This window comes from Nansenia antarctica (genome assembly GCF_963989245.1).
Source record: "Nansenia antarctica genome assembly, chromosome: 3".
Classification (NCBI taxonomy): Eukaryota; Metazoa; Chordata; class Actinopteri; order Argentiniformes; family Microstomatidae; genus Nansenia; species Nansenia antarctica.
Window position 1 is genome coordinate 66,777,266 of NC_137688.1, and position 24,791 is coordinate 66,802,056.

Here is a 24,791-nt window from a genome sequence, read left to right on the forward strand (position 1 = left end):
GAACGTGTTATACACTTCTATGGCTTGTGGGCCTGCTATTGTTAGTAAGAGTGCTACTTTCCTGGTGTCCGGCTTCGTTTCCAATCCCAACGCTGTAATGTAGAGTAGAAACTGTTGTTTAAAAGTGCGCCAATTGCTGTCGACATTCCCCGTCAGTTGCAGACTCGTCGGTGGCTTCACTGAATCCATGTCGCATTTCACAGTTGTATCTTGCACTGTTTTACTCCTGGTACCATGTGTTGTTCGTGTCGTTCAATGAGAAACAGTTCAATGAGAATCTTTTTATAACTTTTATTAACGTGCTCTGGTTACCTCAACTCCATCTACCTAGTCCCTATTAGTTCCTGTCCTGTCACTACCACTACATCATCTCCGGTCCTGTCCTATAACAAGGACCTCTACTGACACCTAGTGGTAGGAGTATCCAATCGTCACAGCAGTGATTTTCGCAATGGCGGCGTTAAACACGGCGATGTTATTCGCCGCTGCCGCCGCCTGCGCACCGAGATGGGGCGGCGAGGGCGGGGAGCACGTGCTCTACCTGCCGCTCGCTCTCATCAGAGCTTTCTGATTCTGACACCGGCACCGACCACTCAGCTGGGTGAGGGCGGCGTGATGTCAGGGCCGGCTGAGCGGGCGGGACCATCCCTACTTGGGGAGGTGCCTGCCCAGAACGCCGTTCTTGCTTGTCCTCCGCTGCTAGAAAATCGCAGCGGCAGGTGTCCCGGAGGAACTTCTTCGTGGTCGGCGGCGAACGATCCATCGCTGAAGGGAAAAGTCTCCTCCGCCGAAAAGCGTCTTCGCTGCTTGGAAGTCGCAGCGGCAGGCGTCCCGGAGGAACTTCTCCATAGGCGGCGGACGATCCATCTTGAAGGGAAAAGTCTGGCGGGTCCTCCAGTCTTAGTAGTCGTCCTTCTCAGTCTTCAGATATAAACCCGTGCTGAACTTTTTGGGAGAATGATGGAGCGAAGGACGCCCCTTTATATAGCACCCCAGGCGGGCGCAGGCATTGAAAAATTCAGTCATTGGCTACTTTAGGTAGCGGGTAAACCAATAGGAGCAGAGCTCCCCTATGGGGCGGAGCTCCACGATATAGAACGACACCCGCTTCGCCACTTCAACTAGTACAAATCTCATCTGAAGCTTGAACATGTCAGGAAGAGGTAAAACCGGAGGCAAGGCCAGGGCCAAGGCAAAGACCCACTCTTCCCGAGCCGGACTCCAGTTCCCAGTGGGCCGTGTCCACAGGCTCCTGCGCAAGGGCAACTATGCCCATCGTGTGGGCGCTGGCGCACCGGTCTACCTGGCTGCCGTGCTCGAGTACCTGACTGCTGAGATCCTGGAGTTGGCCGGCAACGCCGCCCGCGACAACAAGAAGTCTCGTATCATCCCCCGTCATCTGCAGTTGGCCGTCCGTAACGACGAGGAGCTGAACAAACTGCTGGGCGGTGTGACCATCGCTCAGGGTGGTGTGCTGCCCAACATCCAGGCAGTGCTGCTCCCCAAGAAAACCGAGAAGCCCGCCAAAGCCAAGTAAAAGTTCTACTACGGCTTTCACCCCACTACTCCACCATTTCCACAGCAACGAAAGTGGTGGAGGACTACTGTGCAGCCACTGGCGCCCTGATCAATAGGGGTAAGTGTGAGCTGTTTCTGTCGCAGCACTGGCAGGAGAACCTGGCAACCTCCTTCCCTGTAAAGACGGAAAACATTAAGCTGCTGGGGATCACCTACCAGAAAGATGGAGGAGCCTCCGGCAGCTGGAAGGAGACCATCCGCCAGGTCCAAAAGAAGATCTGTGAGTGGAGTGCACGGCCTCTCACAATGACAGGCAAGATCCTGGTCCTGAAGGCTATTGTTCTTCCCATTCCCCTTTACCTGGGCAGGGTGTTTCCCCCAGACAGAGCAGTATCCAAAACCATCGAAAGGATCATGTTTACCTTTGTCTGGGGGAGCCAGATGGAAAAACTAAAACGCACCACCCTGTACAAAACAGTGGAGAATGGGGGGAAAGGGGTCCCAGACATCCTAAACATCATTAGGGCACAGGGACTCTCCAACCTCATCAACAACATCAACAACAAAGATAGGAAAGCCAGGTTCTTTGAAATATACTATGCCACACCCATCCTCCGGACACTCAGGGTGACCGCATCAATAAATCACACTGTGCCCTACAGCTGGGACCCCCCTCCAGTCTACAAGATATGGAGGGACTTTGCCTTCAAGACAGGATTGTCCGCGGCTGGGCTGGCCTCATGGAAATACAAAGACATTATGACCTTCATAAGGTCGAAGGAAACCATTACTCACCCCAAGGCCAGCACAGCCGTGGACTCCAAACAGGTATGGAAAAACATTAATCATAAATGTACTAACAATAAACAAAAAGACATTGCCTGGATGGCTGCTCATGGTTGTCTCCCCACTAGGGAATTCTTGCATAGGCGGCACATCGCAACGACTGAGAAATGCCCCCACGGATGCACGGACACAGAACACATTAACCACCTGTTCTGTGAGTGCTCCGTGGCCAGGCGGGTCTGGGCCCTGTTTGTTCCCTCTGTCTCCCTAAACAGCCTGCTGACCCTGCCCCGCTTGACGAGCGAGAACATCCTGTATGGTCCTCCCGGGGGGTGCACAACCCCCCAACTACAACAACAGTGGAGGATCATCAGCGCCGTCAAGCAGGTACTCTGGGAGACGAGGAACATCAGGGTCTATCAGAAACAGAGCGTCCACCTGACAACCCTGAGGAGGAGAATCACCCTCTGCCTCAGGGACCATGCTATTGTTGACTTTAAAAATAACCCGGATCAAGCAAGAGCGGTGTGGGGGGTGGAGAGATGGAAGGACGTCATCCTCTAAATCCCCCCCCCATGCCGCGCCGCATCGCCCAACCCCCCCCCACCCCGGGCCTACCTCACTACACCACCAGTTCCTGCACCATCACCTTCACCACTGTTCCAGCACAAGCCCTGGTCAGCAGTATCACCATCACAAGGACCAGGAGAGGAGCAGCGCACAACACCAACAGGGAAGTTTACTGCACCTTCCACCACCTACACATGTACACAGCACTGACCCACTTCCTACTCTCACCAGAATATCAACACACACAACCCACAGCCGAACCAGCCGTCTCTGCCAGCACCACCAGCACCAGGATGACCAACACCACTGGGTCACAGGGAAGTACTGATCACCCGCCTGACACCAAAATGCACACTACACAAACCATGCACACCTCCCTTCTCTCACTCCTGTATCTTTTCAGGCACATGTCATATCCAGCTCTGACACCTACCCAGGCTTCCAGACCCAGGAGCAGAGACCGGCGGGAACCACCACGTCACCCCAGCACCAACCCCAGGTTCCAACTTAGCGACCCCAAACCCCCTGTTCCGGGCCCCCCCCCCCCAACTCCAGGCCCCCAGCTACAGGCCCAGTCCCCTACCCGCCAACCCCCAACCCCCAGCCCGGAACAAGCTGAGAAGAGCCAGGGAGCTTTTTCCCTGGATAAGCTGTGTACAGGTTTTTCGCCTCTGCTTGCCTGCCATGCGCCGAGCTCTCTGGGCCTCTCCTCAGGGGCCTCCGGTCGGCCTGCGTGCTCGATCTGCTCCGCCGCTGGGGCGCCTGGTCCGGCTAGCCTCGTGAAGGGCTACAGGAGTCTGAGCCTGGTGGGCTGGGCCGGACGCGCCGGTGGTGGGGCGGGTCGGGTGAGTCGGGTGTGTGGGGTCCCTCGGGGGAGGGAGGTGGGGGAGCCACGGCTTTGCACTGGTGGGCAAACTGGATAGTAGTCGCTCTACAACTAGAGGGCTGCAGGGGAATTTTTTCCCGGATGCACAGCGAACAGGTTTTTTACCCCTGCCTCCTACCGACACTGGAACCTGGACACTGAACACTGAACACTGAACATTACACTACACTGGACAATACACTGAACACTGAGCACTTTAGTTAGTTTAATGTTGGTTGTTGTTGAATGTAATGTCTTAAATGTCTGATTGTTTGATTAATTGATTGTATACACGGTGTTGCGTTTTTATAAAAACCAATAAAAAACACCTTTCACCCCACTACTTAACCCCAAAGGCTCTTTTAAGAGCCAACCACTTGTCTCTCAAAAAGTGCAATTTGTATTTTCATCTCTAAACGGTGTTTGTCCGCTATGAGTACCCTAGTGTGCCTCATGTTGAAGCCTGCAATCACTAAGTTAAACAGTCACCATATATACCTTCGTGAGGCTGAGAGAACGCACCCACAACACTTGATTTGGCCACGTGGTGTTGCCAACCAATGTGATGAATGCTGGCTATAAGCATAAACCCAACAAATGCATCTGAGAGTAGCGTAACGTGGACTTCAGCTCCGCCTTTAACACCATCCTTCCAGACAGGCTAGTGACCAAACTACTAGACCTGGGTCTATCACACTCTATATGTGCGTGGATCAAGGACTTCCTGACCGACCGCCCCCAGAGGGTGCGGGTGGGCCCCCACACCTCCACAGCCCTCAGCCTCAGCACAGGCAACGAGTCTACAGTAGTGCAATGTCTATACTCACTACGCGTTGTGATTGACAGTGTCCATACTCGCTACGCCAATCAGATGACAGTGTCCATACCCGGTACACCAATCAGATGGCAGAGCCGGGTATAGACATCCCAATCAGATACCGGTTTGACTGTTTGTCCAGCCTTCAGCACAGAGGTTTGACTGTTTCAATGAAGACAGTCACGCCTTCAGCACAGAGCGAACTGAGCAGAAAAGCGATCAGACTCTAGCCTTCAAAACGAGTGAGTAACTAAGTCATTTTGATATAAATTACTACACACTGTGTGTGTACTTATTCTTTTAATAAGTCAAAGTATTTCTGTGTAAATGAAGCAATGTCCTTCACGAAGCATGCTAGTTAGCGCGTTAACTAGTTTTTTTCACTCCGAGCAGTGTCGACATCGATGGGGGTCTCCAATCGACTCCATTCAAAGTGATTTACATTCCCTGTCCTCTCCCCTGTCCGGACACATTAGAATTTTCACCGTAAGCCCCGGTAAGGCGACGTTATTAACCCGCAAAGAGTGTATCCCGGGCACCGTCTTTGTCCGCGAATAACACCGGCTAACACCGTAAAAATACACTTGTAAAAATACAAGACTATGCTGGATAACTCCACCATCAGTATACGGTCAGTTTGAGCCATCAGGCATCATTCTGGCACCCCGGGAAGTAATGTTTTGAACCCCGAGAGCATGCATATATGTCTATCCGAAAATAGTACACTCTCCTCGGCCACTGCTCGCGCCTCTCCTCGGTAACGTGGAGGAACGAAAAGCTTACAGCACCGTGTATTCGGCACGGTTCTTTGCCGGTGTGAAAGCCCTATCCTATCCCTCTGCCTCTCCACTCAATTAATCCTTTATTCATTCATTCATGTATGAATCCACCCATTAGTCCATTATGGACAGTGCGCTAGTTATGGGTGATTGTCAAATGTTTCAGATTTACACATGATTGGTGAAGATGATATGTACTGTCTGTCAGACCATATATCTTTTTTTTTATTCTGGCCCAATATGATTTTCTCTCTCTCCTCCTCTCTCACCCTTATGTCTCTCTCTCCTCCTCTCCTCCTCATGTCTCTCTCTCCTCCTCATGTCTCTCTCTCCTCCTCTCTCACCCTCATGTCTCTCTCTCCTCCTTATGTCTCTCTCCTCCTCTCCTCCTCATGTCTCTCTCTCTCCTCCTTATGTCTCTCTCCTCCTTATGTCTCTCTCCTCCTTATGTCTCTCTCTCCTCCTCATGTCTCTCTCTCTCTCTCTCCTCCTTATGTCTCTCTCCTCCTTATGTCTCTCTCCTCCTCCTCTCTCTGGTAGTTCAAGGATGAGGTGGTGAAGGAGGTGGTGGAGAGGATGTGTAATGACTTCTCTGGCCAGTGCTGCACCCACAAAGCTGCACCCACAAAAAGAAAAAAATGTGGAGACAATGCCAACCCAACTTAACCCTACTTGGTGAAGACAGGAACCACAGGCAACCGGTGAAAATCATAGGCATATGGGCTACCATGTCAGGTCAAATAGTCTTACTGAAAGACCTTGTATAAAAAATATTGATGGGAATCTATAGCCTGTATACCTTAATACTTGATGTCTTTTATTTTCAGAGAATCCACAGCTCCTGTTTGAAGGGACCGTGTTCCTGCCACTCCACAGAGAAGATCCCCTGACAGGCTGTGAAGAGTACAAGCTTCTCTTCCCACCCTCAGCCATCACTGACACCCTCCTGTTCCTACATCATAAATGTTTTTGGGAACCACGCCAACTTGTTGGGATAGGTATGAAGTCAACTGCCACCAATGGGCAATACTGTGAAATTGTTGATAAAAGAGTATTCCACAACATCAGGAACACATGCTACCTGAAGAATAGGTTTCTCCACTCTCATATGGAGTAACTCTCCCATGTCACACTGTGATGGTGGTCATTGTAGTCTGTCTGGGATGGAGGATGTCAGTGTAGTCTCTTTCAGAAGGACAGTTTAGTCTCTCTGTGGTGGAGGGGAATCTTGGGGGAGTTGTTACACAACAAACACATTCTTGTTTATTTATTTATTTGTATTTTACATAATTAGAGTTAGTAGATTTGTGACAGCCCCCCAGTGTGTCTGAATTGGAGTCCTAGTATACTGTACTTCCAAATAGTTTAGCATGGGGGGTCAGGTTCAGTACTAGATTTGGGCAGAGGTCCAATAGTGTCCTACCTACAAAAGGTTTTGTACATATAATCATTTTGTTCATATAATAATGTTGTACACATGAATGAATGAATGAATGAATAGTTTAATGACCACACGACCTAGGTCGGTGGAATTTGTTTTCGGTACAGCTCAAAAAGCAGTGTCAAAAAACATACACACATTTTACATGACTATTACATGGACATGAAACACACATAACCACAAGACAAGACAGAACATATTTACAATTTACAATTTATACAGTGCAGTGAGTCAGGTATTGAGAGTCCTTAATCATCATAATCATTTTGCACACATGTATAATAGTTCCTGCAATTTCCTGTAAATGTCTTTATCAATTAGTAATCCACAGTATGATTATGTATTTGTGTATGTTGTTTTTTAAATAATAAAATGCTGAGACAATACTATGACATTCATTGTGTTCTTCATATTTCCAAGACATCTTAAGACATCTTCATATTTCTGTGTGAATAAATGTAAATAAATGGCATTTAGGAAAAGACAAAGCACTCTCACACAAGTATACTTTTGATAAAATAAGCTTTATTTCCATGCAGGAAAATCAGTCCAATAACATGTGAATAAATGTAAATAAATGGCATTTAGGAAAAGACAAAGCACAAGTATACTTTTGATCAAATAAGCTGTATTTCCAAGCAGGAAAATCAGTCACCTAGTGAAAAAATAAAATGTGCACCTAGTAACACATGGCTACTTGGTATGCAGGAGATCTCTGTCACTCTTGGTCAATGTCACCTCCCCTTTATTCCTTGAACCTCCCACGTCAGGTGATGCGACTGTGTATGGACTATTAACCAATCACGTCATCAACAATTGCACTCCGATACGACGGACCCCCCAGCACTGGGTCACCCCAGGGCTGCGTGCTAAGCCCCATCCTCTACAACCTCTACACCCACGACTTCACCCCCATCCACCCCAGCAACTACATCGTAAAGTTTGCAGACGACACCACCGTGGTGGGATGTATCTCGGGGGGGGACGAGGCGGCGTACAGGGATGAGGTAGAGCAATTGAGCAAGCTGTGCAAGGTTAACAACCTGCTGCTAAACAAGTCAAAGACCCAGGAATTCATCGTAGACTCAAGGAGGAAAAAGTCTGAGATCCTGCCCCTGCTCATCGACGGAGAGAGCGTGGAGATAGTCTCAAACCTCCGATTCCTGGGACACAACATGCGGGATGACCTGGCCTGGAAGGACAACACTAAAGGCACCATCAAGAGGGCACAACAGCGGCTATACACCCTGAGATGCCTCAAGAAACAACACAGCAAGAAGGAGATGCTGGTGGCCTTCTACCACGGCGCAGTGGAGAGTATCCTCACCTTCGGCATCTCCAACTGGTTCCACAGCTGCACGGCAGCGGAGAGAAGCGATCTACAGAGAGTCGTGAGAACAGCACAGAGGATCACCGGCGCCCCCCTCCCCTCTCTGGAGGAGCTGTACAAAACACGCTGTCTCAGGAGGGCCTCCAAGATCTCCAAGGACCCGACCCACCCTGGGCACGAACACTTTGTCAAGCTGCCCTCGAACAGGAGGTACAGGACCCCGGCCGCTAAGACAAACAGACTGAAGGACAGCTTCTACCACAGGGCCGTCAAGGCCCTGAACACAGAAAAGGCCTAAGTTCTGGGCCCAGGACAGTACGGACGGATTGTATGGCAGCTAGTGCTGAGGCACAAACATGTACATTTTCAAGCCTGCAAACTGTGACACTTTAAAATAATGTGAAAAAATACTTTCTTGTGAAATATGACAACCCTAGTTGACTATCTGTGCAGTATAGTACAGTGGATTGTGTACATAGCCTCTATTGATGTAAACCAGCTCCTTACCTTCTTGTGATTTTATGCATCTATGCTTTTTCCAAAATGTGTTTCTTTTTCCTTTCCTAAACACCAGGGGAGCCTCCCCTCCTAAATTTCGTTGTTTGGTACCTGTACTGTAGCAATGACAAATAAAGTCTATCTATCTATCTATCTATCTATCTATAAAAGCTATAGCTGGGGTCGTTGTCCTTAAGAAAGTGGTATCACAACAGTGGTATCATTTGCCAGTTGACTAATAATTATGGATTTTCCCATAACACCGATTTTTTAAAATCTTCATATTATGTTTATTATTATAATTCACATGGGCGGGGCGGGTGGACAAGGGAAGCGCGCAATGGAGGGAGCTGGAGGGGTTTAGAGTTTTAATTTATGACGGGAAGGGTGCACGGAGGTCGTGTCCAATGACAGCCTGAGAAGGAGGTGACAACGGGCCAATGAGCTCGTCTACATTCGCCGGCCAATCGGAGCACGACGGCTCCGGCTTTATAAACTTAGCAAGTTCACTTGTGAAGAACATCTTTACTTTGATTCTACAAGAAGAAGGTAGCATCATGGCCAGAACCAAGCAAACCGCTCGTAAGTCCACTGGTGGCAAAGCCCCCAGGAAGCAGCTCGCCACCAAGGCTGCCCGTAAAAGCGCCCCGGCGACCGGCGGCGTGAAGAAGCCTCACCGCTACAGGCCCGGCACCGTGGCTCTGAGGGAGATCCGTCGTTACCAAAAGTCCACCGAGCTGCTGATCCGCAAGCTGCCCTTCCAGCGCCTGGTGAGAGAAATCGCCCAGGATTTCAAGACCGACCTGCGCTTCCAGAGCTCTGCTGTGATGGCCCTGCAGGAGGCCAGCGAGGCCTACCTGGTCGGTCTGTTCGAGGACACCAACCTGTGCGCCATCCACGCCAAGAGGGTCACCATCATGCCCAAGGACATCCAGCTGGCCCGTCGCATCCGTGGAGAGCGCGCCTAAGATGACCACCCTGATCTAATAGTAGATCTACCAACGGCTCTTTTAAGAGCCACCTCAATATTTCTCTCAGAGGCGAGTTTCCATTTATTAGTCCACGAGTCTTAATTGTAGGATTTAAATGATATGCATTCAGGGACGCTGCCCAGTAACCGAAATACATGTAGTCTAAGTCCCGATAGCAAAAGGCCTAATTATGGGTTAATTCAATATACAGTTGTAACAATGATAACGATAGTTATGGAGATAGACTCCAGTTCTATGAGTGGAGCGGAGCCCCATAGGGGAGCTCTGCTCCTATTGGTTTACCCGCTACCTAAAGTAGCCAATGACTGAATTTTTCAATGCCTGCGCCCGCCTGGGGTGCTATATAAAGGGGTGTACTTCGCTCCCTCATTCTCCCAAACATACAAAAACAGCCGGGTTTGAACGAGTCGAAGTGGGCCAGCAGCCCTATGGGGCTCCGCTCCACTCATAGAACTGGAGTCTATCTCCATAACTATCGTTCTATATCGTGGAGCTCCGCCCCATAGGGGAGCTCTGCTCCTATTGGTTTAGGCGGAGCGAACGAGGCCAAATGTACCCCCACTGAGACTATTAATCCGTAAAACAATCTCAGCGGCACCCGGAGCTGACCACTGATGTTGGTTCAAGACAACCTTAAAAAGTTGGCCCAACCCACACGAGTCTGCTCCACTGATCTAGCCCTTACGTGAGCACGCAGGGTTGTAGATCTAACGGAACATGTCCTGGAGGAGGGTCCCCTCCCCAGGCACATCCGTAATCATCCTGACAGCACTTGAATAGCATCCCCAACCAGGGTAATCCAAGTGCCATCCCCACTACATCAGTCCTCAGCAAACTGAAGACAGAGTGAGAAAAGGATGAGGAAGAAATATCACTTACCTAACCCTTACGTTGGGTTGTTGATCTAACAGACATGTCCTGGAGGAGGGTCCCCTCCCCAGGCACATCCGTATTCATCCTGACAGCACTTGAATAGAATCCCCATGACCAGGGTAATCCAAGTGCCCTTCCCACAACATCAGTCATCAGCAAAACTGAGGACAGAATGAGAAAGGATTGAGGAAGAATATCACTGACCTAACCCTTACGTGAGCACGTAGGGTTGTAGATCTAACGGAACATGTCCTGGAGGAGGGTCCCCTCCCCAGGCACATCCGTATTCATCCTGACAACACTTCAATAGAATCCCCATGACCAGGGTAATCCAAGTGCCTTCCCACTACATCAGTCATCAGCAAAACTGAGGACAGAATGAGAAAAGGATGAGGAAGAATATCTTTCAAGTAATACCGTACAAAAAGTGATGGCGACGACCAAGACGCCGCCTCACATATCTCCTCCACTCCCACTCCCCTGAGAATGGCCACTGATGTGGCCATGCCCCTGGTGGAATGAGCCTGAATGCCAGTCGGCACGGGCTGCCCCTTCGATTCGTATGCGAGGCTAATAGCCTCGCAAATCCAATGGGACAGCCTCTGCTTCGAGAGTGGTGCCCCGGCTTTCTGTCCGCCGTAGCAGATCAGAAGCTGGGGAGAAGATCTCAGTCCTGCCGTGCGCTTCACATATTGTGCCAACGCGCGCACCGGACATAGACAATGTAAACGCCTCTCCCTCTCTCCGTCGTGAGGAGGAGGAAAAAAGGCGCTCAGAGCACAGCTCTGAACCCTAAACCCACGATTAACCTTAGGGATAAAAGCCGGGTTAGGGCGTAACACAGCTTTTGTTTTGTCATCAGATATGATCAACAATCTGCCCGTGTCGAGAGAGCACATAAATCACTCACTCGCTTAGCCGTAGTCAAGGCGAGGAGCTGACTCGTCTTGAGAGACAATAAACGCAACGACACAGTGTCAATGGGTTCGAATGGGGCACGCACAGCGCCTCTAGCACAATCGACAGGTCCCATTTTGGCATTAGAGTCCTATGAGGGCGTCTAAGCCTACACACTCCAGTCAAAAAACGCTTAACCAGCGAATGACTGAACAGTGTCGTTGTCGCAAAACCCTCATGACAAGCTGAGATGGCAGCCGCGTAAACTTTAATAGTTCTCGCCGCCAATCCCTTGTCAAACAGCGACTGTAAGAAGCACAAGAACGTTTCGACCCGACAGCAGACTGGGTCAACGTCCTGTCCCTCACACTGTGTAAACACTCGCCAGCGCGCCGCATATCCCTTTGCAGTGGATTGCGCGCGCGCACTCTGAATGGTCTGAATGACCGCGTCTGTCAGACCCCTGCGTTCTAACAAATCCCTCTCAGTAACCAGGCCATGAGGGGGCCCCCCATCATAGGCGGCCCCCTCACCAAGCCTCTGGCTTGAGAGAGTGCATCTTGTCGATGAGGTATGGGCCATGGGCCCTCTACCAACATCTCCATCAGTTCCGGAAACCACGGGGCTCCGGGACGGTCCGGGGCTACAAGAATTAACTCTAGCCTCTCTGACCTCACTCGTGCCAACAGTGGGAGGATAGATGTCAGGGGTGGGAACGTGTATAACAGGACCCTCGGCCATGGGTGGTGTGCGAATGTATCGACTCCCAATGGCGGGTTGTCCTGTTCGCGCAGGAAGAACCAAAGGCGACACTGCGCATTCGTCCGTGACGCAAACAGAACCACTTCTGCTTGCCCGAACCGTGCCCAAATCAGCGACACAATGGAGGGTGCTAACCTCCAGTCATCGTCCCTCGGGCCTCCCCGTGATAACAGATCTGCTCCTTCGTTGAGCAGACCTGGAATGTGGAGAGCTTTCAGCGAACTCAGGCGACTCCGCGCGCGATGACGCGCGGGTCTCTCCAGTAGCTCAGGTCGGTTTTGACCGATCTCTGTATTACAATCAACTTGCGACGGCGTTCTCACTGGGACCCGTCGCAGTCGTGCGAACCGCCTTTGCAGTCTGCGCATGTGTAACAGGCCTAAGGGGACCACTACATGGGCTGCAGACCTCAGTCCTAGTAAGGACATCCTTGACAGAGCGGTGATTGTATTTGTCACTCGACACACCCAGGGAGCTGACGTCAGTGTCGCTCTCCGTGGTGCCGATAAACTGGCCCTCATCTCGGCAGTATCCAACTGAATGCCTAGATAGGAAAACTGTTGAGCCGGCCACGGAGCACTCTCTGTCCAGTTTACAGCTAACCCCAGCTGAGTGAGGCGCTGCACCAGTGAGGTTGCGTCCCGAATGGCTCGATTTGGGCATTGGGCCAAGACCAGTAGGTCGTCGAGATCCGCATATTATGCGTATCTCGTTACGCCTCAGTGGTTCGAGTGCTGTCTGCACGCATTTGGAGAAAAAACGAGGAGCAAGCGCGTACCCGAAGGGCAGGCGCGTGTACTCGTAAACCTTCCCTTGGAAAACAAAACGTAGGAATTTCCTGTGCCACTCTGTGATTGGCACACGAAATACGCGACCCTCAGGTATCTACGAAAGGGGCGTTTCGCCACTCTCTCGTTGAGGACCCTGAAATCTAGTATGGGTCTCATGTCTCCCGAATTCTTTGGGACAAGGAAATACGGGGAGTACCATCTCATGTCCCACTGGTCCCTCGGAACCAATGTCACTGCGCCCTTTGTTAGGAGATTCGTAATCTCCTCCCGGAGCGCACGTGTCTTTATCGGGCAGGACAAAAAACAGTCTCTCTCACGCCCCTGAAGGGCGGAGGAGGCTGAATGAACTGTAGTGCATATCCCCTCCTCAATGTCCTGTCAAGCCAGCCCGACAGAATACCTGTCCCTTCTAGTCATTCTGCATAAAGCAACGACAGCGGCTGGGCCGTCTGTTGTGGTGCAGTCGACAGAAAAAGCTTGAATTTCTGTATGACCCCAGCCGCCGCTGCCCACCGAGGAGATGGCACAGCCCAAGGTGGGGTCATTTCGAAAAGGGATGGGCTGCCGTCTGTAAAGAGTGTTTGTTATGTGTAACAATGCTCTTTATTGACGCAGGTTTATTATGCCTGATAATCAAAGAACCGGCCGCACGCTCATGAGCTGGGCCAGGTCTTGATAGACATGGAGGGGTTTTTGATGTAAATAACGCCTCGTGTCGTGATAGGGGTAAGTCCGCTAGGCAGAGAGCTGGCCACACGCCGGTAAGCTGGGCTAGTCTCCGCTTCGTTTCTAACTGGTAGCGATTCGACCACACTCTGACAAGGCAGGTGGGTCTCCGCTCCGGTAGATACCATGGAAAATCCTCCTTAGGGATTTACCGTCTGACTTACCGTCTGTAAAGAGTGTTTGTTATGTGTAACAATGCTCTTTATTGACGCAGGTTTATTATGCCTGATAATCAAAGAACCGGCCGCACGCTCATGAGCTGGGCCAGGTCTTGAATAGACATGGAGGGGTTTTTGATGTAAATACCGCCTCGTGTCGTGATAGGGGTAAGTCTGCTAGGCAGAGAGCTGGCCACACGCCGGTAAGCTGGGCTAGTCTCCGCTTCGTTTCTAACCGGTAGCGATTCGACCACACTCTGACAAGGCAGGTGGGTCTCCGCTCCGGTAGATACCATGGAAAATCCTCCTTAGGGATTTACCGTCTGACTTACCGTCTGTAAAGAGTGTTTGTTATGTGAAACAATGCTCTTTATTGACGCAGGTTTATTATGCCTGATAATCAAAGAACCGGCCGCACGCTCATGAGCTGGGCCAGGTCTTGAATAGACATGGAGGGGTTTTTGATGTAAATACCGCCTCGTGTCGTGATAGGGGTAAGTCTGCTAGGCAGAGAGCTGGCCACACGCCGGTAAGCTGGGCTAGTCTCCGCTTCGTTTCTAACCGGTAGCGATTCGACCACACTCTGACAAGGCAGGTGGGTCTCCGCTCTGGTAGATACCATGGAAAATCCTCCTTAGGGATTTACCGTCTGACTTACCGTCTGTAAAGAGTGTTTGTTATGTGTAACAATGCTCTTTATTGACGCAGGTTTATTATGCCTGATAATCAAAGAACCGGCCGCACGCTCATGAGCTGGGCCAGGTCTTGATAGACATGGAGGGGTTTTTGATGTAATAACGCCTCGTGTCGTCGCGGCACTGAGTTTGCTCAGAAACTCCGCCTCCGCTGCAGACAGACCGTTGGGTCGGTCTGTGGTGATCTTCGCAATGGCGGCGTTAAACACGGCGATGTTATTCGCCGCCGCCTGCGCACCGAGCTCATCAGAGCTTTCTGATTCTGACACCGGCACCGACCACTCAGCTGGGTGAGGGCGGCGTGGTGTCAGGGCCGGCTGAGCGGGCGGGACCATCCCTACTTGGGGAGGTGCCTGCCCAGAACGCCGCTCTGGGGCCTGTCCGGACGCATCATCGGCAGAGCTATTCGAGTCGGATAGCATCCCCGAGATAGCGCCCGCCAGGGGAAAACGCTCTCCTTGATCCAGGCCATCCCCTTTCGCCTTTCCGCGACGGAAAGGAGGTGGAAGGGGAGGCAGCTGGGGGAGGCGACCAACGCCGCCTCGGCATGTTCGGGGCCGAGGCAGACGTGGCAGAAGTCGTGCTTGTCCTCCGCTGCTAGGAAATCGCAGCGGCAGGTGTCCCGGAGGAACTTCTTCGTGGTCGGCGGCGGACGATCCATCGCTGAAGGGAAAAGTCTCCTCCGCTGAAAAGTGTCCTCCGCTGCTCGGAAGTCGCAGCGGCAGGCGTCCCGGAGGAACTTCTCCATAGGCGGCGGACGATCCATATCTTGAAGGGAAAAGTCTGGCGGGTTCTCCAGTCTTAGTAGTCGTCCTTCTCAGTCTTCAGATATAAACCCGTGCTGAACTTTTTGGGAGAATGAGGGAGCGAAGTACACCCCTTTATATAGCACCCCAGGCGGGCGCAGGCATTGAAAAATTCAGTCATTGGCTACTTTAGGTAGCGGGTAAACCAATAGGAGCAGAGCTCCCCTATGGGGCGGAGCTCCACGATATAGAACTGACCGTCGCTACCTATTGACATAAATGTAGGCCAATTCACCATATCAAAACGCTTTAATGTGGGTGAACTCGTTTAAATGGCGTGACACGACTTATGTCAGTAATACAAATTAAACAAACAATAATAACAACTTACATTTATAACAAGGGCGATTCAGTGTATTCCGGAGATCACAGAAATTAAGGCAAGTTGTATGATTTACTAAAACTTCGGAGGACATATCCTGGTCAAAATGCGGTACTGCTGCTGCGTTCTTGCTCTATGGCACTTGGATCACCTGATGTACTTTATACACGCTGTAGATTATAGTGCCGTTCCAAACTCAAGTTAAATGTCAAGTACATACTGAGAACTTATGAGGTATGATTAACAAACTATGGTATACATGGTAAATTGACTTTTCCAAAGCGCTTTACAATGGCCTCATGAATGAATGGTCTTTATTGTCATTAATACAGTACAGGTACCATACTACACAATGTGTTTCTAATAGTCATAAAACACAAATATAATGGGTGATTCCCCAGTAATATAAAAAAATATATATTGGCCATGCGTGCACAGCTTAGTTACCCGTTCATTTGACAGACAGGAGGGAGAAAGTGTGGCGAGATCACCTGCACGTTCAAGTACTACAACATCGTAGCACGCGAGATCAACCCGCTATGGAATTGGTCTTATGTTGAAAAGCTGGGTGGCTCTTAAAAGAGCCTTTGGGGTTAGTGGAGCAGGCAGAAGCGCTACTACTTGGAGCTGGTGTACTTGGTCACGGCCTTGGTGCCCTCGGACACCGCGTGCTTGGCCAGCTCACCGGGGAGCAGCAGACGCACGGCGGTCTGGATCTCCCTGGAGGTGATGGTAGACCGCTTGTTGTAGTGGGCCAGGCGAGAAGACTCACCGGCGATACGCTCGAAGATGTCGTTGACAAAGGAGTTCATGATACCCATGGCCTTGGAGGAGATGCCGGTGTCGGGGTGGACCTGCTTCAGGACCTTGTACACGTAGATGGCATAGCTCTCCTTCCTGGACTTTCTGCGCTTCTTGCCGGTTTTGCCTGCGGTCTTGGTGACGGCTTTCTTGGAGCCCTTCTTGGGCGCTGACTTCGCTGGCTCGGGCATGTTGATGATGGCTCGTTTCTTTTCAGGAACGAATGGCGGGGCTGTGGTCACCTACCCGATATATGGGGGAGCTATGCAAATTAGGCGGCTGCTGACACACGCTTTCGAGCTTGGCTCAGGCGCTCAACAAACATACGCTTGCCTCGCGGACACATAAATGATCTGCGCACGCGCGGGCTCCTAGGTCTCCTCCCCCACACATCCATTACGCTGCTTTACCACTCAGCTGTGCGGTTGGCGAATTTGCGAAACCTAGGATGGTAGGGGGTGGCAGGGCAATACCGCTACCTGATTGGTTGGCGAAGCACTCCCTCATTGCCCCCTCATTGGCTGGCAATACCGCTACCTGATTGGTTGGCGAAGCACTCCCTCATTGCCCCCTCATTGGCTGGCGAGTCTACCATCTAAAGCCAGACTCCTTGCTATAAGCTATATGCATCGGTTAACATTCCGGAAAGAGGAAGATTTATTTGGCGCTCTAACATTTATAGACATGAACGTAGTGTGAGTATGCACATACTCGTGTTTTGAGATTTGTGTTGACAGGAAAATGGACCCGGGTGCTGATGAGGCACTGTCAGCTCCAAATAGCACCTAGAGCAGTACTGGAACCAGTACAAGGGTGTACCAGGACCACCATCAGGTTGTATTGCTGTCATCTTTATTGTCTTTATTGTGTTGTTGCATCATAACTGTGCCTAAGATTCTCTTTTGGCAGGACCTGTGACCATCCGGATGCAGAACGATGCAAATATAACACTAAATTTATGGACAGAGTGTACGCCGATAATATGCAAGGAATTTTTCCTGGATACATGGTGTACAGGTTTTTGCCCTTGCTTGCTTGCTTTGTGCCGGTGGTCCTTGGCCTCCCCTTGGGGACCGCTGGGTACTGGTAGGCAAACTGGCTAGTAGTCGCTCTATTGGTAGAGGGCTGCAAGGGAATTTTTTCCTGGCTACATAGTATACAGGTTTTTACTTTTGCCTGCTCGCGGCTCTGTCAGTATTGATTGATTGACTGATTGACTGAACATTTTCATTGTGTGAAGCGCATTGAGTTGCATCTTGTAAGAAATGCGCTATACAAATAAAATTTGATTTGATTTGATTTGAAATGAGATCAACAGTCAACGTCAACAACGTGAACGTGACATGTTTCTTTATGACTTCTAACACTGTAGCTGATCGGCTTGAATATAATCTAAGAGAGTTCAAGTTTAAACAACTCCTAAAGTTCTGAAATGTTCCTGAAATGTACTGCTCCTTTGATACTGTATTTCCCCTGTGTGGTTGCTTATGCAGTAATATGGTTTGTGGGTGGTTAATATCCGAATAAAACGTGCAGACTGCAGAATGAGTGTTTCTGGTTTATTTTATGAAGCTGTGTATTTTTACACTGTGTTGCCCAGTCAATAAACATGTTTCCTTATGACTTCTAACTTCTCTGGGCGTGCATTTCAACCCGTTCACACGCCGCATGCTAGCGTTTACTTTAGATGGTAGACTCGCCAGCCAATGAGGGGACGATGAGGGAGTGCTTCGCCAACCAATCAGGTAGCGGTATTGCCAGCCAATGAGGGGGCAATGAGGGAGTGCTTCGCCAACCAATCAGGTAGCGGTATTGCCCTGCCACCCCCTACCATCCTAGGTTTCGCAAATTCGCGTCCGGTTGCCGTGGTGTTTTTTCACTTTCTTCTTCCTCATCTTCTTGGATGCGTCCTATAATGTGGAATGTTCTGTTCAAGTTACTGTGTCCGATTCCTCATCTTGTCATTACTCCCCCCTCTTTTCTATTTCCTCCCCTGTTTTTCTCACTACCCACAACATTGGAGGTGTCTTCCTCTCATGGGCGTCAGCAGCTTTTTGAATGTGGGGGGGACACTTATTTTTCGGGGGGTCTGGGGGTCCTCCCCCCGACATTTTTTAAATAGTAGATTCAATTTCCTGCATTCTGGTGCGTTTTACACCCAAAATAATCTCCCTCTTTCTTTGTTTTTCCTTGGAGCTGGCATGGTCTGCAATTACTGACTACTATTATGTTTTGGTTTAACTCACAGAGGCCTGACACTGACACGTGGCACTTTTTAGGTACTTTATTAAATATGAAGATTCAAAAAGAATCAAAGAGTGAATTAGAAAAGAATGAGGTAATACTCAGAGCCTATTACAATCAAACTTAGCCCTCTTCAGTGCATTGCAGAACATACAACTATAACAAACAAACAAAATCAAAGAGTGAATTAGAGCTGTCTCCACTGCCCCTGCCTGCTGCCCCTGCCTCTGACTCACTCTCACTCTCAACCACCTATATCAGGAGAAATGGGGATGCATTGAGCACTTGTTCATATTGTTTTTCTCTAATAGAACATTTGACATAGAAATACAATCATCAATACAAAAAATACAATCACAAGCATTTTAGAAATAGAAAAATAAATGGAACAGGTGTTTTCTTCTTATTTTTTAACCCTAGCTCAAGCAATCAGATGCAAAATTTATTCTTTGGGTGGGTGCAATGGCCAAATTAAATAGTGCAAATGCTCAGGGCAATGAACACGGGCAGGAGATGCAATAATGACAGGACAGGTAAGCACTGTGAGGTGTTTGTCGCCATTCTGTGCTTTTGATGACATTTCGCCTGTGTCTGTTCTGCATTTAAACATGTCTAACCGCACTAATAATGCCTAACAAAACTGCTAGTGCCATATAGCTGATCTAGCTCGTATTTGGTTGCTAGTAGGCTATGCTAATTCTATTGCTAATACAGAGAATGTCTCATAAGGTGCTAACATTCTTATCAGAAAAGCTGGCTGTGTTTGACCTTGGGAGAACGCAATGTTGCTGTTTGGCCACTCACGGGAAAACTTGGATGACTTTGACTTACTTTTCTCTTCTTAGAAAAAAAAAATCCTTATATCCATCTTGGTGGATGATCTAAATATCGTCTTGCCTCAGTCTGAATGTTTCGAATCTGCGTGCGTGTCTGATGCTGCGTGCCGTTAAAAACAGAAGTAAAACGCGGAGTGGATTTCTGGATATGGGCAATCCCCTACTCATAAAGTGGAACGGATTTGATTGTGAAGCAATGAAAATAACGCTGACCAGTCATGCAACATATTTTTGATGGCAAATGTGGGGGGGTCCAAACGACCTTGTTTCAAAGGTGGGGGGGACACGTCCCCCCCCAAATATATGGTGGTGACGCCCATGCTTCCTCTTGTCTCCTTTTTTATTGGCTTCCATATGGCAGCAGTTAATATTATTAACCACTGTGAGATCCAGTGTCGACACCTTTCCTGTGTTCACATCTATTCTTGTTTTACCTCCGTCATTGAAACATTGAAACATTGAAACATTGAAACATGTCAGCAGGGTTTCTCCCCCTGGGGACGAGAGAAGGAGGAGGGAGAAACAGCTCCATCCTGGCCAGCTGCTCCCCCAGACACACACGCTTACCTGAGGACGCTCGCACGCACGTGGGTATTGGACAGCCCGCTATCAACAACAGCATTAACAGTCACATACCCTATATATGATAAAACTCACTTTCGGGTAGTTGCCATCTTGGAAATATGCAAATTAGGGGTCCAGACACACCCAATCATAAATATAAGCATTCCAATGTGTTTCTAATAGTCATAAAACATCAAATAGACACGAGGCTTTCATTTCTAGTTCATTTGGTTCAAAAGTTATAGCCAAAACCTTTTTCGGAGGGCGGCCATATTGATTTGGCTGCCATGGTGGTCGTTGGCTCGGGCGCCCTGGCTAAATCATGAGAGCATACTCTGAGCTACATCTGGGCCAAATGTGGTGCTTTTGCACAAATTTGCACGAACATAGCCTCATGTAGCCCTTAGGCCCCCAACTAATGAGCATGTCTTTTTATTACAGGAATATTGATTATCAGGGGTGAAATCAAATTAATTAAACCATGGTGCAAAGCCATGCAAGCCTCTACAGGGTCTACAGTAAATCAGAGTACGGTACCTTCTACAGACATAGTTGAAACGTTGGGTAAGCCTCTCTATACTGATTCTATGATCATTCTATCATTCTATCATGATCATAGAATGAGAAAAACTAATTTGTGAAAAAATGAACATATGTTCTTTTTTCCCCCCTTAGAATGATAATAATATATCATATTATACTATAGAATGTTAGAATGATCATAGAATGAGAAAAATAATGAGAAATAATAAAATGAAACAAAAATGAACATTTTCTATAGAATTTCTATTTTCTTTTTCTTTTTTTTCCCACTGTATTTATTTTTTCCTTAGTATGATAATAATATATCATATTACACTATAGAATTATAGAATGATAAAAATGATTAAAAATATATAATGTAGCGAACGGGAATCTTCCAGTGTAACTCGCCCCATGCGGGAGTCGAACCCCGACCTCCCGCATAACCGACGGCCGCGCTAACCATTAGACCCTTGGAGGAGCTGTTAACGGGGCCTCATACAGGATCGTTACACTATCCTCACCGTTCGGGAAAGCGTGCCCTCACGCTTCACTATGTCAAGTCCCTCACGTGGACACGCTCTCCGATGGCCTTCCTTCCATCCCACTTCTGACACCAGTGTAGCGAACGGGAATCTTCTAGTGTAACTCGCCCCATGCGGGAGTCGAACCCCGAGAGTTAACTCCCTTGGAGGAGCTGTTAACGGGGCCTCATACAGGATCGTTACACTATCCTCACCGTTCGGGAAAGCGTGCCCTTACGCTTCACTATGTCAAGTCCCTCACGTGGACACGCTCTCCGATGGCCTTCCTTCCATCCCACTTCTGACACCAGTGTAGCGAACGGGAATCTTCTAGTGTAACTCGCCCCATGCGGGAGTCGAACCCAGAGAGTTAACTCCCTTGGAGGAGCTGTTAACGGGGCCTCATACAGGATCGTTACACTATCCTCACCGTTCGGGAAAGCGTGCCCTCACGCTTCACTATGTCAAGTCCCTCACGTGGGCACGGTCTCCGATGGCCTTCCTTCCATCCCACTTCAGACACCAGTGTAGCGAACGGGAATCTTCCAGTGTAACTCGCCCCATGCGGGAGTCGAACCCCGACCTCCCGCATAACCGACGGCCGCGCTAACCATTAGACCAAGAGAGTTAACTAGGCGAGTTACACTAGAAGATTCCCGTTCGCTACAATAATAATAATAAAGTGATTTATTTATTTATTTATTTTTTTCCCTCTCATGGTAAATTGCTTCCATGTTCTAAGAATGTTGCATCCATTCTAAATATTCCATTTGATGTCATAATGCACTCAAGCAGACATTATACATTGCAGTTAATGGAAGTTCTAGATTGCACAGTAAAATTCTAGAATGATTTGCAGAAATATTGTGTTTCCACGTCTAAAAATGAAGTTTGCAGTCTATAGAAACACTGTAGAAAGTTTCTTAGTTTAGTCATAAAATACACAATTGTTATGCCCATCAGCCTCACTATTTGTAATAATGGAGGAACATCGTGACTGTTGGAACATGATAGCACATAGGGGTGTAATGGATCACCTAACTCACGGATCGGATCGTGTCACGGTTTTTGAGTCACGGATCGGATCATTTTTCGGATCAACACAAAACATTTTTGTTTTTATAAAAACTGCTTTTTCCTTGAATTCTGTAAAAACACCACTTTTACTATGTGACAAAAACCAACAACATTCAAGATGTCAAAACTGGTAATATATATATATATATATATACATACATATATATAATACATATATAACATATTCTACACTCAAACATTACATAATTATACTGAAACACACTCAATTTAAATGATAGGAGAGAGGGAGGAGGCGCCTGGTTGCAGCAGTGAATCACTGGGCTCTTTAAAGCAGATGAATAAACATGTTTTATGCCACTTTTAACTAAATAATACTTATTTTGAACATGGTATGAAAAAAATGCCTACATTATCAGAAGTTGTCGAGCTACCTTTTTCGTGCCTCCCGTCATAGTTGACAGAGAAGCCAAAGTGCTCCCATACATGGGATTTAAATGACGAGGGAGCCATTTCGAGTTCTTCTCCGCCGAACAACGTAACATGATACACTTGGGCCGCGTTCGTAAATTCGCTTTGAGAGCGCCGGAGCGCACACTGGGTCCGACGTCATAAAGGGACCAAGTAATTTTATTGGACAAGAGGCGTTCCTTGAACGCTGATCAGATTCCAGAGCGGATTTACGAACGCAGCCTTGTTGTTGTGGATTCCCAGCTTCACGTGTAGTGAGCAAACAACAGATTATTTTTCTTTCGCATTATTAACCTATCATTGCGCTTTAGAGTAAAACAAAGCCCGCAACTGTCACGTCTATCTTTTCATGGCAACTCTACATTGTGATTTACAAGAGATATTATGTAAGATATTAAGTAATAGTATTACTTGTTAACATTTTGCAATTGATCCGCGGTACACATGCGTTCCGAACCGTGGAGGGCGATCCGATATCCGTGATCCATTACACCCCTAATAGCACATTTGCTTGTTAACTATTGATTTGGGATGGACTTTAACACAGGACTGTTAGATGGAATCAACTCTCTTGAGTGTGGAGATGGGTGGCTCTTAAAAGAGCCTTTGGATTCAGATGTGGTGGTTGAGGTTCCGAAGGTTTAACCGCCGAAGCCGTACAGGGTGCGTCCCTGGCGCTTCAGAGCGTAGACAACGTCCATGGCGGTGACGGTCTTCCTCTTGGCGTGCTCGGTGTAGGTGACGGCGTCACGGATCACGTTCTCCAGGAACACCTTCAACACACCGCGGGTCTCTTCATAGATCAGGCCAGAGATGCGCTTGACTCCCCCACGGCGAGCCAGGCGGCGGATAGCGGGCTTGGTGATTCCCTGGATGTTATCACGGAGAACTTTGCGATGGCGCTTGGCGCCTCCTTTGCCGAGTCCCTTTCCTCCTTTTCCTCTACCAGACATGATCACGATGAGTACAAGTTAATGTGTGAGTTGTTAGACAAGCGTGGAGCTTTATTTATCTCCGCTGTGAGGACGTGATCGAGACCACCCTCCACACAGGAAAGCGTGTTGTAGAGGGCGGGAGCTTCTACTAAGGACAACCCAGTCGGGTGTAACTGCAGAACACAATTCGTTTCTTGCTATAGGCGGTCCTTTATATCAGGGAACGCCCATTGGGAAAAATATTATTGATCGCCCCCAAATATATCACTGTAACCCTAACCCTAAACACAACTATGTAATATATCACTGTAACCCTAACCCTAAACACAACTATGTAATATATTATTATTATTATTATAACCTTTATTTTACCAGGCGAGACAATTAAGAACAAAATTCTTATTTACAATGCCGGCCTGTAGAAATATCACTGTACACACAACTATGTAATATATCACTGTACACACAACTATGTAATATATCCAGGGGTGCACATAACTTTTTGGGGCCAGTGCTCAGAGGAGCACCTAGGGATGCTGCTTGGTGCTCCCCGAGCTCGCGAGTCGCGACCCGTCCCACAGGATGGATAAAAAAGGGATACATGGATAACTTATATTAGCAAAACGACATTTATTCATAAATAAAGATGAACGAACAAATGATTGTGTGCAAAACAAAAGAAACAAATGCAAAATCAAATGACTGCTCTTTAAGCATGAAAGTCTGTCAGACTCCTTTAAACACAATGAAATCAACTGACATCTCTTTAAGCACTAACTGAATGTCTGTTCTTTAAACACAATGAAATCAACTGACATCTCTTTAAGCACTGCTCTGTTCTGTAAACACTGAAATCAACTTTTCAACAAAAAGTTACAGCCTAAGCATTTATTTATGCTACAAGCTTAATCATCATCACTGCTCTCTTGACTGCTGTTATCACTGTCCTCAATTTCAACCATGGTAGAGGATGTTGTAGGCTATCACTTTAAATAGCTCATTATTTTGATTGTGCAACAAAGTCTTTTTTATTTTATTTTATAGAATTCCCAACCATATTCCCTGGGTCAGGGGTCTAGGTGCGATAATGAAGCTGTAAAACAAACGTCTGAACGTTTGAAAGCTTCAGAGAAAAGAAACGTGAAGTTCCTTGGTGTTGTTTTTCCTTTTAGCGACGAGTCGTTCGGGACTGAATTGTCACGTGTCGGCGTGATAACCGTGATAACCGTGCGA

General features: G+C 48.3%; 4 protein-coding genes across 4 annotated transcripts in view; 3 read left to right on the forward strand and 1 right to left on the reverse strand.

Moving 5' to 3' along the window:
- LOC308152848 (uncharacterized protein) overlaps nt 1-16,600 on the forward strand; it is a gene marked incomplete at both ends in the record, with an annotated part of 142,024 nt that extends 125,424 nt beyond the window's left edge. The window contains one exon of the mRNA XM_080525916.1: nt 16,288-16,600. Coding sequence (XP_080382042.1) covers nt 16,288-16,600 — 313 coding nt within the window. The remainder of the gene's footprint in view (nt 1-16,287) is intronic.
- LOC308152569 (histone H2A-like) lies at nt 1,151-1,537 on the forward strand (the record flags this gene model as incomplete). The annotated part of the gene is made up of 1 exon (XM_080525573.1): nt 1,151-1,537. One exon carries the CDS (start codon nt 1,151-1,153, stop codon nt 1,535-1,537), a length of 387 nt encoding a protein of 128 aa, XP_080381699.1.
- On the forward strand, nt 9,162-9,572 carry LOC308153158 (histone H3.2; the record flags this gene model as incomplete). The annotated part of the gene is made up of 1 exon (XM_080526248.1): nt 9,162-9,572. One exon carries the CDS (start codon nt 9,162-9,164, stop codon nt 9,570-9,572), a length of 411 nt encoding a protein of 136 aa, XP_080382374.1.
- A 6,664-nt stretch (nt 16,601-23,264) lies between the features above and the next one.
- On the reverse strand, nt 23,265-23,576 carry LOC308152676 (histone H4; the record flags this gene model as incomplete). The annotated part of the gene is made up of 1 exon (XM_080525716.1): nt 23,265-23,576. One exon carries the CDS (start codon nt 23,574-23,576, stop codon nt 23,265-23,267), a length of 312 nt encoding a protein of 103 aa, XP_080381842.1.
- Nucleotides 23,577-24,791: the final 1,215 nt, after the last annotated feature.